The sequence below is a fragment of the Sphaeramia orbicularis genome, chromosome 9 (assembly GCF_902148855.1).
Source record: "Sphaeramia orbicularis chromosome 9, fSphaOr1.1, whole genome shotgun sequence".
Classification (NCBI taxonomy): Eukaryota; Metazoa; Chordata; class Actinopteri; order Kurtiformes; family Apogonidae; genus Sphaeramia; species Sphaeramia orbicularis.
The window spans coordinates 48241290-48260777 of record NC_043965.1 but is presented as its reverse complement, the minus strand read 5'-3'; the positions used below and the strand labels follow the sequence as shown (position 1 = coordinate 48260777).

At 35.1% G+C, this 19488-nt stretch overlaps 1 protein-coding gene across 1 annotated transcript; it reads left to right on the top strand.

The window, feature by feature from the left end:
* The first annotated feature begins 178 nt into the window (after window positions 1-178).
* Window positions 179-5097, top strand: LOC115425199 (transcription factor BTF3-like). Its single transcript, XM_030142582.1, has 6 exons — window positions 179-250; window positions 1237-1305; window positions 1393-1506; window positions 2022-2223; window positions 3969-4025; window positions 4347-5097. The coding sequence occupies exons 2-6, from the start codon at window positions 1237-1239 to the stop codon at window positions 4391-4393; spliced, it is 489 nt and encodes a 162-aa protein (XP_029998442.1). The 5' UTR covers window positions 179-250; the 3' UTR covers window positions 4394-5097.
* The last annotated feature ends 14391 nt before the right edge of the window (window positions 5098-19488 follow it).

The window sequence follows — 19488 nt, the reverse complement described above, 5'->3', positions numbered from 1 at the left end:
TTCATATGTGAACCACTGTCTTGATGTTTCAAATAGAAATATAGTACGTTTTTACATGATTTTTTAACATAACTTTTTTTTCAAATGAGCCAAACACGAGTGTGAAAATAAAATAATTGTAAGTTTAATAAGGGATAAACATTTTCGAGCGCATCCGCTATGGAACGTACCTCACTACGTCACTTCCGGCTTTCGGTCCTTTCTCCGAGCTTCTGTCGTCTGTGTGAACCGCGTGTTTACACACTCCCAGGTTAGTTTTTGTGTCTGTGTGAATTATAACATGTTCTAATCGTATAGCGGTGTGAATTTATGTAGAAACAATCCTCCCAACTGCACATTTCACAACCAATGGCAAATAAAACTCCATATTTACATGAATACTTTCGGGAGTTTGAAAAGGCCTGAGCTAGCTGTTTAGCTTGTGTGGCTAAGTTACTCTCCAGTGGTTGTCATAATGTCTACAGATGAGGGATAAACACATTTTCATTTTCTCAGTTTGTGGAGTAGATGGCTTAACTACAGCCACACCTTATATTTCACAGTAGGGTCGGTGAGAATAAGACGCAGCAGGTTTATCAGCTAGCTGCACATCCTTGCACTCATCTCCTTGTATTGTACAGCGGGGGCGAGTCTAAGTCAGCCCTGGTTCTTGCATAACTTGAGTCGAGACTAAAGAGTGTGAAGCTATTTTAGGCCTGAGGCAGCTGTTAATTCTCGTTAGTTTGATGTGTCAGACGGTGGATTTTGGGGTAGTTCAGATTCGGCACATGTTCCCAAGAATCAATAGTGTATTCGTATGATTCAACGCTATATGAAATTTCCCCTGCAAGTGTTTGCAGTTGAATAGTTTGTCCGGCTGTCAATCAAGTTTACACTTTCACTTCAATTTGCCAGTTTGTGTTTCATAGATGTTGTTTTGTAGCATATTCGAAATAATGCAGTTGATGATGTTTTGCTTATTGTATTTTAGCACTGATGCTTGATTTGATCCACTCTTATATAAGTGGCTTTGGATAAAAGTGTCTGCTAAATGTAATGTAATAAACTGACACTCAACAAAAATCTAGTGTTGTACTAGTGAGTAAACAACCCCATATAGGTGACTTGAAACAAGTTAATCTCTATTTAAATGTCTCCCTGTATTACATTCAATGAGAAATTGACGTTTTTTAAGTTTCTTTATTATATGAACAGGTTGTTTGATTATAAATAACAATTGGCCATTTCTTTTGTTAGATGAAGGAGTCGATCATGAACCAGGAGAAGCTCGCCAAACTGCAGGCGCAGGTCCGCATTGGCGGCAAGGTCAGTAGGAATGCGAGCTGGTGCTTGATTTGGATTTTTATTTTAAATTCTCATGTTTCTCATGTGTGTTAATGTTATGTTGCATAGGGCTCAGCCCGCAGAAAGAAGAAGGTGGTGCACAGAACTGCTACAGCTGATGACAAGAAGTTACAATTCTCCCTAAAGAAACTCGGAGTCAACAACATTTCTGGCATTGAGGAGGTACAGCAAATTCTGTCTTAACATACAGAGACGTCCAAGAGTAAAAAGCTGCCTTGACGGCAACAACATTTATATGTAAGATTAAAGTAAGAGTGCAATAAATATCATTTGAAGTGAAGGAACCCTTTAATGTATTATGTTTAGAATGCAAAGAAAAAAAAAATACATACTTTATTTGCAATAACTTCCTAGTTGATTGTCTCAAGCAGCTAGAAATAAAGTAAATTGTAGTTTCAGGATGATATAATATTTGAAGGATTCATTCATTCATTTCATTTATTTGTTTCGAGCAGAATAAGAATAATAAATGAAGGTGATCAAAACAATATAGCAATTGCCATGTACACTAGTAATAACAACACAATAAAAGAACAGAAAAGTTTGCAGGATATATGAGTTTTGTTTAATGTCATGAATCATCAAAATGTTACCAAATCATTGTTTTGCTTGCTCTGTCACATTATCTTCTTTGAATCTGACCTGAGATCTTTCTCATTTGCTCTTATTGGGTGTAGGTGAATATGTTCACAAACCAGGGGACAGTGATCCACTTTAACAACCCAAAGGTGCAGGCCTCACTGGCTGCCAACACCTTTACAATCACAGGGCACGCTGAGAACAAACAGCTCACAGAGATGCTTCCGGGAATCCTGAACCAGCTCGGAGCCGACAGCCTCACCAGTCTTAGGAGATTAGCAGAGACCCTGCCTAAACCAGGTATCACAATGTACACACCATACTGAGTAGTAATTATATGGAAAGTAAACTGTATAGTTGTTATAAATTGTGTTACCTTTGAGTTTTAAAGAGCATTTAATGATGTCAAAATGGGATTATCTGATGGGAAAGTCTTTGATACTCTACTTGCTCAGACAGGCGTTATCTGTGGTCACAATGAAACCCGAAGATTCTGAATAGTAAGAGGAACTACTTCATGCACTTGTTCTTTTCAGTAGAATTCAAATGTTAAAATTGTAGGTACATTCCAGTCTGATGAAAGATAATGGGACAACATTATATTCCATCAATCCTCAGAAAAATACAATGACTAGCCTACTTGTGTCTTTATGGCCAGATGTACTCTATGCTTTGCTCAGGGGGCACTTTTGCCAATGACTGGAGGCTAGGGACTGGTTAGTAATCACACTATATTTATTCATCAGATAAAAATGAATCATAAATTACAATGCGCAGAACACATATTTTACAATTATTTAATAACTAAATCATCTGTTTTCTACCAGTAGGCCTCAAAGTGCCCTCTAATGACCCACTAGAGGGTACTCTGTATTTTACAAAGGTAGATATTTTTATATCTAAATGTGCTCAAAAATTCACAAAATATGAAAGTCAACTTAAATCACTGGACATTCAGATATTGCCATTCAGAAACAACACATCGTCAGGTGGAGATAAATGGTAGTGAGTTAATGTTCCCTCAGATGCAGTGACACAAATTGGAACAGTTTATGAGAGAGTGATGTGTGTGTAAAGAGGTTGCATCAAAGTCTCCAAGGTATGTGATGAGGGAATATGACTCTGAAAACATAGAAACATTTGGAGCTCAAATAGCAGCCAGTGACGAGCAGAATATTTACTTTGATTATTACAGCTCACAGTGGCATAATACATATTTACAGTGCAATTATTTATTCTTTTTTCCCATCTGGTTGTATTTTCCCATGATGATCAATTAGGAAAGTGGTATTCAGAAATATGTTGATCAGAAAGGGTCCTTAGATTACAAAAAGATAAACTGTTGAATTAAACTTGACACTAGGTCTTTATATCAGCAAATAAATCAGATATTTTACTGCATGTAAAATATGCAACTATGTTTTCATAGAAACCAATACTGACATGTCAACTACGTCCAGCCAAATAAGACGCAACATACTCTATGGAAAAGTGACTAGTATTTTTGTTCTGGCATTAATCTAACGTGGTTAGCTGTTGTCAAATTAACATAAAGGGTTTTTGCATATCTGACAGGGGCAATGGAAACAAGGACCAGGCAATAGGACCAAAACTGTTATAAGAACATTCATTTGAGTCAATATCTGTAATTAACACCAGAAGTTTGTTTGCGGTTTAAATACAGAGTGTCCCATAAGTCTCCATACATAAGAGACATAATACATTCCATACATATATGGTTCTAACATGTATTTCTTTATATTTCTTCTTTGCAGTTCTTCAGCAGTGGAGGACACGCATTAAAATGTGTTCCCGACAAAATGGCAGTCATATAGAGCATATTATATAAATAAAAATGGTTTATGTCAAGAAACGTTTATTTTTCCTATGATTGGAGACTTATGGGACACCCTGTAGTTTTTTCATTTGTGTTTGGACAGAACTCACTAAGACATCTTGCTCTGGCATTTACTTTCACTTCACCCTTAACTATTTAGCGCTATGCCCTTTCAGTCAGTAATATGATGTGTTTTGTTTCCTCTCAGCTGGAGAGAACAAAGCCCCCATGGTTGCTGCGGAGGAGGAGGATGATGAAGTTCCAGGTAAGCAAATAAAAACATCCCCTTTTAAAACAAGTATTTGCATACATTCTGTAATGCAGCTACCGCACAATTTCCAACATTACCGACCGTGCATGTCTCCTTCGATATTTATATTTATGTATCCAAATAGGCTCTTTCATTAATTTTTGCCAAATTGTTTTGAAATTAGGAGACTGAACATAGGGAAAAATTTGACGTCTTAAATCTTGGTTTTCATTTAAGTATTCAGACTTTTGTGTGTACATGATCAGATTTCTGTTGGTGAAAGATGTGATGTCATTGTGTACTTTTTCTCCTTTTCTATCTGTTGGTTTTCTCCAGATCTTGTTGAAAACTTCGATGAGGCTTCAAAGAACGAGGCCAACTAAAAGCCAAACAAGTGAACTCTTCAACACTCTCCTTTACTCACCGTACTTTTACACAGCAGCATTTGTAACACTTCATCTTTGTTGTTGCTCTGCGACTGCAAACAGTACTTGCTTTTTAATTGTAACCCTCACAACCAGCCTCAAAAAAACCCAGGTGGAATCTTTTTTTTTTTTTTTTTTTTTTTTTTTTTTTTATGGCAACTGTTACCCTCCTGTCTAATTTGCCCTGTTCTGCAGAAGAAATTATTTAATGCAGTGGAATGTGCAAACCTCACCGCCTCTCTGTCATTGTGATGCCCACACATCAAAAATGTAATGGTGGAATTAATCATGTAATAAAGATTACATTTACATTAGTTTCTTTTTTTCTTACATGAAACATATTTAGATTTTTTTTTAAATGGATTGTTTTGTTTTAGAGTTTGCTGCTGTCTGCACCCAGCTGATTCTGATGACTGTCTTATCTCAGGAACGAACTGAAGGAATTTCTTTCAATTTGACATAAGTATTCGCTAGACTTTTATGTTTAAGGATGAACATGAAATTTAGTGGTCACTGGGTTGCTGCTCCAAGGCATTTCTAACAGACACATAAGACACCACATCAATTGCTGGATCTGTCATATCTGAGCGTTTAAAACTTCCCAGTAAATATGTACAAGTAAATGGATCAGCTGTGATTTTCTAAATTAAAAGCTCTGTAACCTTTACATTTCTTAAATAAGTTCTGTGTCATTTTTTCATATTTAACAGCTTATGGTCTGTGTAGGATTAAAAAAAAGTTTGTGTTTTTCTTACATTGTTCATGAACCTGAGTGAATTTAGTTTCACTGACATTAGTGCCTTTAAAAAAAAAAAATCTAAATCACTGTACCCAGTTTACTTATGCATTTACAGAAAAACAGACTGCGTCACAGCAAGACTTTCCGTTTCCTTTCTCCGTTCTCATTTCTGAGCTAGAGCACTTAAAAATAGATAAATGTTCACTTGGATAAACCAATTGCATTTTAGTGGCTCAAAAAGTCATGGTCACTCACCTCATAAAACACACCACTGACCTTAATCCAATGACTATTTGATACAAACAAATAGTATAAAGTATAATATATTGACATTTCCTATCTAAAATTTATGTGACATTTACTCATGAGCCTGTTGATGGAATTTTCTGAGAAGTTTGAGCATATGTTCACTTTGATTTGAATAGGTAACTGAATTTTGGTGGTCAAAGGTCAAGGCTGCTGTAACTTCACCAGATACGTCTCTGGAAAAGTATTCCTACATTGACCAAAGATAGTAATAAGATAAAACGATGAAGGGATGCATCCAAAAAGTCAAAGGTCTACTTCATGTCAGTATTCTGTAAACAGGGTTTCTGCAGGTCATTAAAAAGCATTAAAAGTCATTAACTAGATTTTGTGAAAAAGAGGCATTAAAAAATTAAATTCACTTGATGGAAAAAAACATTGTTATTCACAATTTATTATAATTGTATAAACATTTAATAATTTTCATCAGAAGTAAAGTGTGATGATTGACAGGTGGAACCCTTTAATTGTCTATTGTTTATGGCCAGTACACAAAGTCACAACACTGGATGCATGGAATGCAACGTGCTGTGAGTGTGCTCATTCTGTGGTGAAAGAGCGGAGGGAATATTAGCAAATGTTGAAAAAATGGGGAAAAAGCAAGTTTCAGCAGAAGTGGTTGGAGGAGGAACTATTCAGAACCTGGTTAAAGCCTGCTGATGGTAAACTGTCATAAAACTATATATAAAACTGTATCTGCAGTCGGACATGGGCATTAAATTTGTTTAAAGTGGCATTAACCCTTTCATGCATGAATAATGAGAACCTTAATTAATTTTTTGTTTTCCTGAGTATTTTTATTCCTCTAGGCATTAAAACAACAATGCCATTGACATTTTTTTATGAACCTTTTTCATGGAGTTGCAAAAATGCCCATTCAGCTGGACACCATGCATTTAATTTTTGAAGCAAAGAAACGTCTTTACTGATATACTGTGTGAAAACTATGAAATAAAAACATTTTTAATGCAGCTAATCTGATGTTTTCTCACATTTTAACATACACTAATACTGGTCATTACTCACTCCATGGAGATCATATGCGAAAAAAGAAACCTTTTTGTTTAAGAAAAAAAAAAAAAAAAATTACAGTCTAATAACAACAACAAGCAACTGATTTACAGTCAAACATGTTAGTGCAGATCAAGTTTATGAAGAACAGCAAAGTTACAGTAATTATATGAACTGCATTGCATGGGATGATGCATGAGCGTCCACTGTGTTGGCAGATATGGAACTAAAACAACAACATCCATGAATAGAACAGCTGTAAAATAGCTGTCCACCGTAGTGACCACTGTGCATGAAAGGGTTAAAAAGCATTCAATTAGATTTGCTGATAACTGCAGAAACCCTGGTAAAGTCTGTGCTCAGTTATCCAGTGCAAACAGTGTGTTTCTCACTGGAATTACAGGGGTTGGACAAAATAATGGAAACACCTTCACCTCAAGATGATAATGCCCCAATCCATACAGCTAGAATTGTTAAAGAATGGCATGAGGAACATTCTAATGAAGTTGAGCATCTCGTATGGCCGGCACAGTCCCCAGACCTCAACATTATTGAGCATTTATGGTCAGTTTTAGAGATTCAAGTAAGACGTCGATTTCCACCGCCATCGTCTCTAAAAGAGTTGGAGGGTATTCTAACTGAAGAATGGCTTAAAATTCCTTTGGAAACAATTCACAAGTTGTATGAATCAATACCTCAGAGAATTGAGGCTGTAATTGCCGGAAAAGGCGGACCTACACCATATTAAATTATATTTTGTTGATTTTTTAAGGTGTTTCCATTATTTTGTCCAACCCCTGTATGTCCTTACAGTGAGAACTCCCATTTCACCAAATAACACACTTAATACCATCTGGACAGAAGCAGATATTCACTGATCAGCTATAGCATTGTGACCACTGACAGGCAAAGTTTCAATAGTTTGGATCATCTCATTCCAATGGGACCTGCTGGATATGTTAGGCAGCAAGAGGACATTTAGGCCCTGAAGTTGATGTGTTTGAAACAGAAAAATGGACAAGAGTATGGATCTGAGCAAGTTTGACAAGGGAGAATCTGTGGTGGACAATTCACTGGGTCAGAACATCTTCAGAGTCAGTTCATTTCCAAAGTGGTGAGAACTAACCAAAAGTATCTGAAGAACAAATGGATCTCAACCAATCCAGCATCTATGGGATCAGAACATTATTGCCACCTGTCTTATACTGTGTAGGTTCCCCTTTTTCCACAAAAACAGCTCTGACCCAAGGCCTGGACTCAACCAGACCACTGCAGGTGTGTGTGGTATCTGGCACCAAGACATTGGCAGCAGATCCCTGAAGTCCTGGAAGGTGGGAAACAAGAGGATTGGACTTGTTTATCCAGTTCCTTTCACAGATGCTCAGTGGTCCTGTGATTGGGATGTCCTTCCTTAGTCCATGTTTGTTGGTTCTAACCACTGCAGACCAGGAACATCCAACAACACCTGCAATTGGAGATGCTCTGACCCAGTCACCACCGTTACAGTATGGACCTGGATAAAGTCACTCAGTTCCGTACGTTGTTCATTTTGCTGCTTCCAACAGATCAGCTTGTCTGAGTTGACTTCTATGATCAGCCAGACCTCTGACGCACAAACTGAATCACACATCTTCAGTTTTGGGATTTATATGCAGATTAAAGAATAGCACCAGTGACTGTGTTATTACAATATTAACTCAATAGTAAAAAATAGGACCAATGGCCCTGTAGCTTAGCAGACAAATGAAAAGCTTTGGGAAATGTATCCAGATGCCATTTATTATCACTCAGTTCTGTGTATTTATTATATTACAGAAATAGTCCATGTTGTGGTCATATTCCAATCACATCTGTAAAAAATTCAAATTCCGACTTGATATCATTGATACTGATTTATTGGATCAATCCACTTCCTATCGCTTACAATGGGAACATTTTTCAAAGTTGCACCAAATCCAGAATCAGATCCGGATTGAAATTAATTTCAATACCTCGTGTTTGACATCATCATAAAGAAGCTGTATACCAAGTTTGAAGTCAATCAGAACTGTAGTTTGGGAGAAAAAGATGATTTAAATTTTTGTAACAGACGCCGCCGCCGGACGCTACATGATGACAACAGCTTACAGCCTGTCGGCCGGTAAGCTAAAAAATGGATGAATAGATGATGCAACACCAAAACTCAAAGACTGGTCTGTCGAAGAAGTCTCATTTCTCTAAAACTGGAAATAGAATAAGATGAAGTAACTGAAAGTAACTGAAACTAAAAGAACATGACTGAAACCTTTTTTTAGCTTACCGGCCGACACGCCGTGACCTATTGTCGTCATGCGGCATCCGGTGTCATCGTCTGTCGTCCGTTACAAAAATTTCAATCGTCTTCTCCAAAACTACAGTTCTGATTGACTTCAAACTTGGTATACAGCTTCTGTATGATGATGTCAACACAAGGTATTGAAATTATTTCGATCTGGATCTGATTCTGGATTTGGTGCTACCTTGAAAAATGTTCCCATTATAAGAGATAGGAAGTGGATTGAATCAGTAAGTATCAATGATATCAAGTTGGAATTTGAATTTTTTACAGATCTGATTGGAATATGACCAAAACACGGGCTATTTCTGTAATATAATAAATACACAGAATTGGGTGATAATAAATGGCATCAGGATACATTTCCCAAAGCTTTTAATTTGGCCGGTAAGCTACAGGGCCATTGGACCCATTTTTATATTTGCTGTAAATAACAACACATATTAAACTGTGTCAGAGCAATAGCAATATATTTGACAAAAAAAATCCAACAATACTGCAATTGGAGATGCTCTGACCCAGTCACCACCGTTACAGTATGGACCTGGTCAAAGTCACTCAGGTCCTTACGTTGTTCATTTTGCTGCTTCCAACAGATCAGCTTCAAAGACTAAGTGTTCACTTGTTGCCAAATAAATACAATACAATGAAAGGTCCCATTATAACAAAATAATCAATATTATAGCCACTTCTCCTGTCAGTGGAGATAATGTTATGGCTGATCAGTGTAAACTTCAGTTTGACTAGTCTGTGTTCAATATAAAGTGCTTTGAAAAGAGAAAAGTGCTACATAAATCTAATCCATTATTATTGGTGCTTTCATATAACAGCAAGGCGGTAATTCTACATGTCTTCAGCTTTGTCCTTGAGCCAGTCTGCCTCAGCAGTACTCTGCACTTAGAGCAGGCTAACCACAAGTATTTCATTATACTTACAAGTCAAAAACACATTTTTAAAAAGAGTTGCAGTTTCAATGTTGCAATTATGGAGTGAATCACAATTATGAAGTACACAGGGAAGCTGCATTTGGCAAAACTAGACAAGCAGCATACAGAGCATGTTGCAGAATCAGTTCCATGATCCTTAAAATCCCTGGGCTTTATGTAGCTATCATTAATATTTCAGTGTCACTTCTGTGGCTTTTATTATCAGACAATAACAGTTCAAACTAAATCAGAAGTTATTGTATTCCAAACTGAGATGAGCAACAGTCATAAAATATGACAGATTTAGGAATGAAATGAAAATATACAGCAAAAATCAAAATCTTACCAAGTGTATTTTTCTTATTTCTAGTCAAAATATCTCATCACGCTTAAAATAAGACATAATCACCTTAAGAGTAACTTTCCAGTGAGATAAGAACTTATTTTTAGACAACAGATCTTGAAAATCTTATTTCCAGAAATCTTACCAAGATATTTTTCACTTGTTCCATTGGCAGATTTTTTTTAAATTGAATTAAGCAAAAAAAAAATAAATAAATAAATAAAAAAAAATCTGCCAATGGATCATGTGAAAATTATCTTGATAAGATTTCTTGAAATAAGATTTTCAAGATCTATTGTCTAAAAATAAGTTCTTATATCTTACTGAAAAGTTACTCTTTAGGTGATTTTGTCTTATTTTAAATGTGATGAGATATTTGGACTAGAAATGGGAAAAATACACTTGGTAAGATTTTGATTTTTGCAGCGTATGCTCTCAGTTGTGAATATTCCTCAGGACTAGCAAGAAGTTAATTACGTGGAAAGATCTAGATCTGGATCTTTGAGGAGGATTGAGACATGGGACCTACCCTGTATAAAATTTTCCAGTCAAAATGTGCTGTGGTTTTTGAGTTACAAGGACAGACAGACCAAGTAGCAGATAAAAAAAAATACAAATTTCTTACATCTCATGATACTAAAGATTGAAAAGACAGTAGAAAGGGTCAAATTAAAATTATCATCTGAAATAGGCTTTATGTCAGACACAGGTTACTTGTCTGAGTTGACTTCTATGATCAGCCAGACCTCTGACACACAAACTGAATCACACATACTTAGTTTTGGGATTTATATGCAGATTAAAGAATAACACCAGTGACTGTGTTATTAAAATATTAACGCAATAAAAAAAAGAAATGGATGAATAGATGATGCAACACCAAAACTCCAAGACTGGTCTGTCGAAGAAGTCTCATTTCCCTAAAACTGAAAATAGAATAAGATGAAGCCACTGAAAGTGAACTGAAACTAAAAGAACATGACTGAAACCTTTTTTATATTTGCTGTAAATAATAACACATATTAAACTGTGTCAGAGCAATAGCAATATATTTGACCAAAAAAATGGTAGATTGTGTGTTTTACAAGGTTATTATCGTCAACGAAAACTAATGAAATGACAAAAACTAGAATTGTGAAAACATTTTTGTTAACTGAAATAAATAAAAACTATAATTAAAAGAAAAAAATGATAACTAGCTAAAACTGTATTGTGCGCTTACGAAACTAACTAAAACGGATAAAAATTATGGATAAAATTTCCTTCGTTTTCGCCTTGTCAGTGTCGGATTGATACGAAATCGATTTATTTCCCTCAAGCAATTTTAGCCAGTGGCACCATATGATATTTAATGGTCCGTCACTTCTCGTCACTTGTCATTTAGTCGTCTTCTCATCCCCGCTCTACCTGGAAACATGGAGACTAAAGTTGGGAGAAAGCAGTAGAGTCCTGTCTGGGATTTATTTGAATACGACGGTGAAGAAGAGAAAAGATACGACAAAACTACAACTAATACTAAAACTAAACATATAGAAAATAACGAAAACTAATAAAAACTAGCAAACCTGCTCTAAAAACTTACTAAAACTAACGGAATTTGAGAAAAAAAGTTAAAACTAAATAAAACTAAACTATAATGAAAAATCCAAAACTATTATAACCTTGGTGTTTTAAGATCTGCTGAAGTGTGTGGGCTCTGTTTCATCATTCACAAGCACAATCTTTTACATGTCATAATGAAATATCAATCATAATCAAGGCTTTTGCTCTTTTGCTCCCCCCGGGCTTGAACCCTTTTCATTTCTCAGTATGAAATGTACTGTTGTGCCATACACCAGTCGGCCATAACATTTTGACCTCTGAGGTGAATTGGTAATAATGTCGAGTATCTCCTTACACTGGCACCTATGATGATGTTTTGGAAGCAGCAAAATGAGCAACGTAAGGATATGAGAGACTTTGTCAAAGGCCAAATGACTGGGTCAGAGCATCACCAAAACTGCAAGTCTTATTGGGTATTCTGCTGTGGTTAGTACCTGACCAAAACTGGTTTAACCCATAAAGACCCAAATATCCACCAACCATCAAAATCATCTACTGATATACACTGTTTAATACCTGTTGATCCACTAATCCTATCAATACATGTAAAAAACTAGAAAGCACTTGGAGAGCGCAGACCCCCCCCCCCCCCCCAAATTTAATCATTTGTTCCTTGTGCTAGTATCAACATTTCCTGAAAATTTCATCCAGATCCGTCCATAACTTTTTGAGTTATCTTGCTACACTGTAAGCCCGGACTTTGTATTTACTAAAATGCTTTAATTACAATGTACTTAAATTATTTAAGTTTTATTCCACTACTATAAAATGTTCAGTATATTCTACTAATTTGTAGACATAGTCGAAAGTACGAAAAAGTTTAAGTTGAATGGATTTGAATCACTAAGTTTTAGTCATGACCACACCTTTTTATCTCCGCATTGCATTGTGGGTATTGGGCATGTTGTTGAAAATGTATTATTTTTATGTGCGGGGGTTCAGTGGGGTCGTGGTGTTAGTGTTAATTTGGACTTAATTTGTGTATGACAGTGTTTATTGGCCTTTTTGTGTTTGTTTTTGTGTTTTTGTAGAGCTGCACCGTGAGTCAGAGCCATAGGAAGAACAGTGGATTTCCTGTTCATCTTGTATAGCTCTTGTTTATTACAAATATTAATGCCATGCCAAAATAATAGCACCTTCTGTTCTGGTAAAATTACACTGTGCTATCTTCCTGTTTAACTTCCATCCACACTGCAATATATTAAGTTGAATAACTTCACATATTAATTTATATTGCAAAAAGATTTTAATTTAAATCAACTAGGATTGAGTCCAATGCACTGATGATATTAAGTTAGTGATTATCTGAAGCAAATGACGTTGCCAGAAATTTTGAGTTAAATTAACTTGGCATTTAGTGTGTTGTACTTAAAATAGCAATTCCATTCAAATCAAGCATTTAAGTTTAATACACTCAAGTTTTCATTACTCATGACTTAAATTTTTTAAGGTAACCGGTTTACTCAAATTTTTTAAGTAAACTCAACTTATCCGGTCTTACAGTGTAAACAAACAAACAAACAAACAAACAAACAAACAGACAGACAGACAGAGACAAACCCCGATGAAAACATAACCTCCTTAGCGGAGGTAACAATTGGTGTAAAATACAGTTCGTCATCTTTTCATGGTTATCATATATGACCCATTTGGACGTTCAGAGGCTCCGTAGTTACCATGGAAACACCGTCATCTTCTACAGCTTTAATTCACCAGTAAAATCCATGGAGTTGGATCAATGGCAGTGGATGGACACACTGGGGTTATGATCAGTTAATGAGAGATTTGACTCAAAGAGTCATTCTTTCTTCAGTTTTCTCAGTTTTTTATATGATAACCCTCAACTTTAACCCATAAAGACCCAGTGCTACTTTTGTGGCACTTCCCAAATGGATTTTTCTCTATTTTTAACCTTTCTTAAGTGATTTATCACTATTTACTCTAATGTTACGCTCTGTGTTTTGCATTTTTTAGGTGAAAATCACGTATTTTCCTGTATTTCCTGTCTTGATCATGTAGATGCTCATAAAAGCTCAGATTAAAGTTGAAGGTTATTCTATAAAAGCAGAGAAAAAATAAGAAAAAGATCATTTTTTTGCAAAATATATCATTAACTGAACATAAAATAACCGTCTCCATCCACTGTCATTGATCCAACTCCATGGGTTTTACTGGTGAATCAATGTTATAGAAGATGACAGTGTTTCCACAGTAACTACGGAGCCTCTGAACATCCAAATGGCTCATATCTGATGACCATGAAAAGATGATAAAATGCATTTTACACCAATTATTTACATGTACTGACAGGACTAACTGATCAACAGGTATTAAACAGTTTAGATCAGTGAATGATTTTGGTCACTGATGGATGTTTGGGTCTTTATGCATTAATCAGAGTTTTAATGAACATCTACATGATCAGTAAATTAAATCTAGGAAAATACATGATTTTCACTGAAAAAACGCAAAATACTGAGGATAATACGATAATAAATGGTGATAAATCACTTAAAAAAAAGGTGAAATCTAGAGGAAAAAATAATTTGGGAACTACCACAAAATTAGCTCTGGGTCTTTATGGGTTTATGAAGAGCACCTCAGCTTTTCATTCTTATTTATTTATTTTAATTTTGGACATTTTTAATCCAACTGAGCATCTGTGGGATATACTTAAACAAATGTGATCCATGTCACAGCTTACAGGACTTAAAGGATCTGCTGCTGATGTCTTGGTTCTGAATACCACAGCACACCTTCAGAGGTCCTGTGTAGCCCAGATGTCGGCTTAGTGTTCTTTTCATTAGCAAAAGGAATATACACAATGTTCACAGACGTCGTAATGATGTTCCCACAGATGCTTGATTGGGCTGAGATGCAGTTATCCTTCTTTAGGCCACTTTGATGGGTACCAAGCAACGCAGACTGGGAACACCCAACACTACCTGCAGTCTGGAGACGTTCTAACCCAGTCATTTGGTCATCATAATATAGGCCTCGTCAAAGTCTCCCAGGTCCTTATGTTCGCCCATTTTGCTGATTCTGTTAAAACAAATTGACAGGTTACACTGTAAGCCCGGAATTTGTATTTACTAAAATGCTTTAATTACAATGCATTTAAAATGATTTAAGTTTTATGATGTTACTATAAAATGTTCAGTATATTCTACTAATTTGTAGACATAGTTGAAAGTACGAAAAAGTTTAAGTTGAATGGAATTAAATCACTAAGTTTTAGTCATGACCACACCTTTTTATCTTCGCATTGCATTGTGGGTATTGGGCATGTTGTTGAAAATGTGTTATTTTTCTGTGCAGGGGTTCAGCGGGGTTGTGGTGTTAGTGTTAATTTGGATTTAATGTGTGTATGGCAGTGTTTATTGGCCTTTTTGTGTTTGTTTTTGTATTTTTGTAGAGCTGCACCATGAGTCAGAGCCAGAGGAAGAACAATGGCTTTACTGTTCATCTCAAATTATTTTCGTAGAATGGAAGTCTAATTACTTTATTAACTTAAAAGCATTATCTGTACTGGTAAATGACAATAATCTAACCTCCATTTGTACCACAATACAATGAGTTGAACAATAACATAATTAATTTAGTCAGGTATTGATTTATGGGTTTGAATATCTTAATCAATTATCTGGATGGATTAGAACCTGCTTTTATTGTTTTTTGAACTCCTAATGGCCTTAGCCCTATTTATTTGTCTGATTTGTTTTTAACTTACAAACCCTCTCAGACCCTCAGGTCCTCAGGTAGTAATCTCTTAACTGTTCCTAGAGTCCACACTAAGACTCATGAGGCCTCATTCAGCTTTTATGGCCCCAAACTATGGAACAGCCTACCTGAGGACCTGAGGTCCACTGCGAGTGTTCATATTTTTAAAAGTAAACTTAAAACTTATCTTTTTAGTCTAGCTTTTAATTAAACCCTTACTGTAAACTTTACTTTGTTGCTTGTATTTTTATTTGCAACCGTGGGACAGTGGGGGGTTTTGTTGTGAAGCACTTTGTGCTACATGTAACATGTATGAAAAGTGCTATAGAAATAAAGTTTGATTGATTGATTGATTGATAGATAAAAAAAAGTTGTTTAATCAATGATAAATTACTCTGGCTGCAATTGAGAAAATTAGTCAGTGTAACCTAAACTGCCGAGTTGAATGGTTGGATAGTCGGGTTGATTTTACAACAGATTTAAAGTACAAATAACTTGTCTTTTAGTGTTTTCTACTTAATAGTTTAAGTTCAATACTTTTAGCGTTGAAGTTGAACCTACTTAAACCAACTGATTAGTCGATCATTACTCAGATCATTGAAGTGCAATCACTTGCCTCAAATTTTTTGAGTAAACTCTACTTATCTGGGCTTACAGGCTAAATGCTCCCTTGCTTCCTTATATATACCCCACACTGAAAGGTGCCATTGTAAGGAGATAGTCAACATTATTACCATTTTAGACGTCAGTGGTTGTAACATTATGGCTGATTAATGTAGTTCAGTTACAGCGCTTACAGTAAACCACTAAAGCTTTTTCCTCAAAACTAATTTTTTATTTGTTGACTTCAGTTTCAATTTACTTTGATCATATTACATTTTGTATAAATTTCCTCAGTCGAGGGCAAAGGGCGAAGCTACAAACCCTTTCTGTAACCTCTGTATGAATTCCAAAACTAAAATGTGTGTCATAAGACCTTCTGAACTTTTTGTCTAGAGAGTATTTTTCATTTCCTTTTTTAAGGTTTTGACCCCCCCTCAAAATAGTACCTTCATTCACTCTTGGTTGAACTTCTAACATTTATGAATATTGTGATTTTTTTGTTTTCCAGGTAATATATTTGAAAAGTGAACCAGTAATATTTAAATACTCTTATACTGACACCTGAAACCTTGCACAGTTGCACTGGTGCATCAAACAGGTGGCAAAATACCATTAAGCTAAAGAAAACTGAGTGTCGCCAGTTTCAGTTCTATTTAGTTTCAAGATTATTGACTGTACTTATTTTGTTTCTGTACAGTTCCACAGGACATCACATAAAATGTAATGACTTACAAATCACATGGACCTATATTCATCTCATAACCCATACCTAACATATCAAATGTTCAAATTGAGAAAAAGGACAATTTTAGGAAGACATTTAAATAATTTTTTGGCTTTGTTGGCAGGAACACATGTCCAAAATGTTGGGACAGGGCCATGTTTGTTATTGTGTTACTGCATCCCTTCTTGTGTGATATGTACTGCTGTATAAACAAAAGGGTTGTCTTTCCTATAGGTTAGTGATCCATTCATGGAGGTTTGAAAAGGTGATGATTACGTAAAAGTACACAAAAAGCAACTGATTATCTTCCTTGAATGTAGTCAACAGTATTGGATGTGGTTTGAAAATGTAAGGAGTAGGCAAAAAATGATATTTGTATTAAAATGTTGTAAAATAAAAATAGAAATATGAATACATTTTCAAAGTACAGGTATATTAAAAATCTGAGCAATTGTACTTTACTTGCCACTTCTACTACTTTGAATTGTCCAAACAAGTACAGAACCATCACCACAATTTGGTCTTAAATTTGTATTGACAAATGGTGAACTCAGCAAACTGATGACATAACATGACTCTATTCCTTCGTAACCTATCACTATATCTGTAACTTAATAATGTAGATAAAACCCTGTTAGCACCAACTTTCATCCTAATCTTACCTGGTATATATCCTATATTACCTGTATATAATAATAATAGTAATAATAACATTATGTGTATAGCACCTTTAAAAACAAAGTTTACAAAGTGCTTCTGACAGAGGGCACAACAGCAGGATACACGAAGTAAGTAAAAACACTAAAACAGAAGCAATACAATTAGAGAGATGTATGAACAAATTAATAGTCAAACAGGATCAAATTTAAAAATTAAAATTAAAAATTAAAAGTTATAAAGGGACATACATCACATAAAAGCAAGTCTATAAAAATGTGTTTTAAGAAGTGATTTAATATATCCTACGTTACCTGTATATATCCTATATTGTCTGTATATATCCTGTATTACCTGTAAATATCCTATAGTCCCTGTATATATCCTATGTTGTCTGTATATATCCTATGTTACCTGTATATTATATCTTATATTGCTTGTATATATCCTATATTACCCGTATATATCCTATATTCCCTGTATATATTCTACATTACCTGTATAAATCCTATATTACCTGTATATATCCTATAGTCCCTGTATATATCCTAGGTTGTCTGTATATATCCTATATTCCCTGTATATATCCTATATGACCTGTATATATCCTATATGACCTGTATATATCTTACATATCCTTATTTGTTGTAAATATCTCTCATCTATAGTGTAGAATTACCTTTCGTATATTTCAGTACTTTTAATAGTATTTTAGTAGTATTTGTATATTTAATATTTTATCCTGTATCTTTTTACACAGATCTACATTTTTCAGTATTTTGTTTCATATTTCTTATATAGTCATTTTTTGCTCAAGTGTTTTTTCTGCTAAACTAATTTTCATTATCTTATTATTATTACTATTATTAGCTTACGGGCCAACAGGCTGTTAGCTATTATCGTCATGTGGCGTCCAGCGGTGTCGCAGTCTGTTGTCCGTTACAAAAATTTCAGTCGTCCTCTTCTCCGAAACTACAGTTCTGATTGACTTCAAACTTGGTATACAGCTTCTTTATGATGATGTCAACACAAGGTATTGAAATTATTTCGATCCAGATCTGATTCTGGATTTGGTGTGACTTTGAAACATTTTCCCATTACAAGAGATAGGAAGTGGATTGATGCAATAAATCAGTGTCAATGATATCAAGTTGAAATTTGAATTATTTACAGATCTGATTGGAATATGACCAAAACATGGGCTATTTCTGTAATATAATACATACACAGAACTGGGTGATAATAAATGGCATCTGGACACATTTCCCAGAGCTTTTAATTTGGCCGGTAAGCTACAGGGCCATTGGTCCTATTTTTATTGTACCTGTGACAGTGACAATAAAGATCTATTCTATTCTATTCTATTCTATTCTATTCTATTCTATTCTATTCTATTCTATTCTATTCTATTCTATTCTATTCTATTCTATTCTATTCTATTCTATACTGATTCATTTTGTTGATACTGGTAACTTTGTGAAAACTTTCAGCAGGTGTTGCATTGAATGTTTACTGTTTGGTTTCAGTACTTCTCTCTGGTACCGTGTGGTCGGTGTAAAGGACAATAAAGAAGAAGAGGAAATATTCTAGGACAAACAGGATACAGTGACATGGCTCTGTGACAGCGGTGCCTTCCCTCTGTGGATAAAAAGAACATTCTAAATGAAAAAAACAGAGTTTGTCACACTCAGTTGATTATACACTAATGAAAACATTCCTGCAAATGTTTTATTCTATTTTTTTAATCAGATGGAATCAGTGGAAACACTGGCCTTATGGGAGCAAGGGGAAGAAAACTTTTCATTTCATATCTTTTACACAATTTGCTGTATATTTATGTTGTTCCACAGCTGAAATCTCAACTAACAATCTCAACTAACCAGAGAGAAGTACTGAAATCTCAACTAATGGTACAGTTTCCTCTTGCATAGAAAAGGTCTTTTGTAGTATTTTACAGTATTTCACCAACAATGAAACCTTATAATAACTGTACTTATGAGCTGAGCTACACAGAGGTTATTAGAGGACAGCATGACAGACATGATTAATGCTTCAGGCAGAAATGAAACTGCCTATTTTTGTTAAGATGACTAACAGGATGACCCACA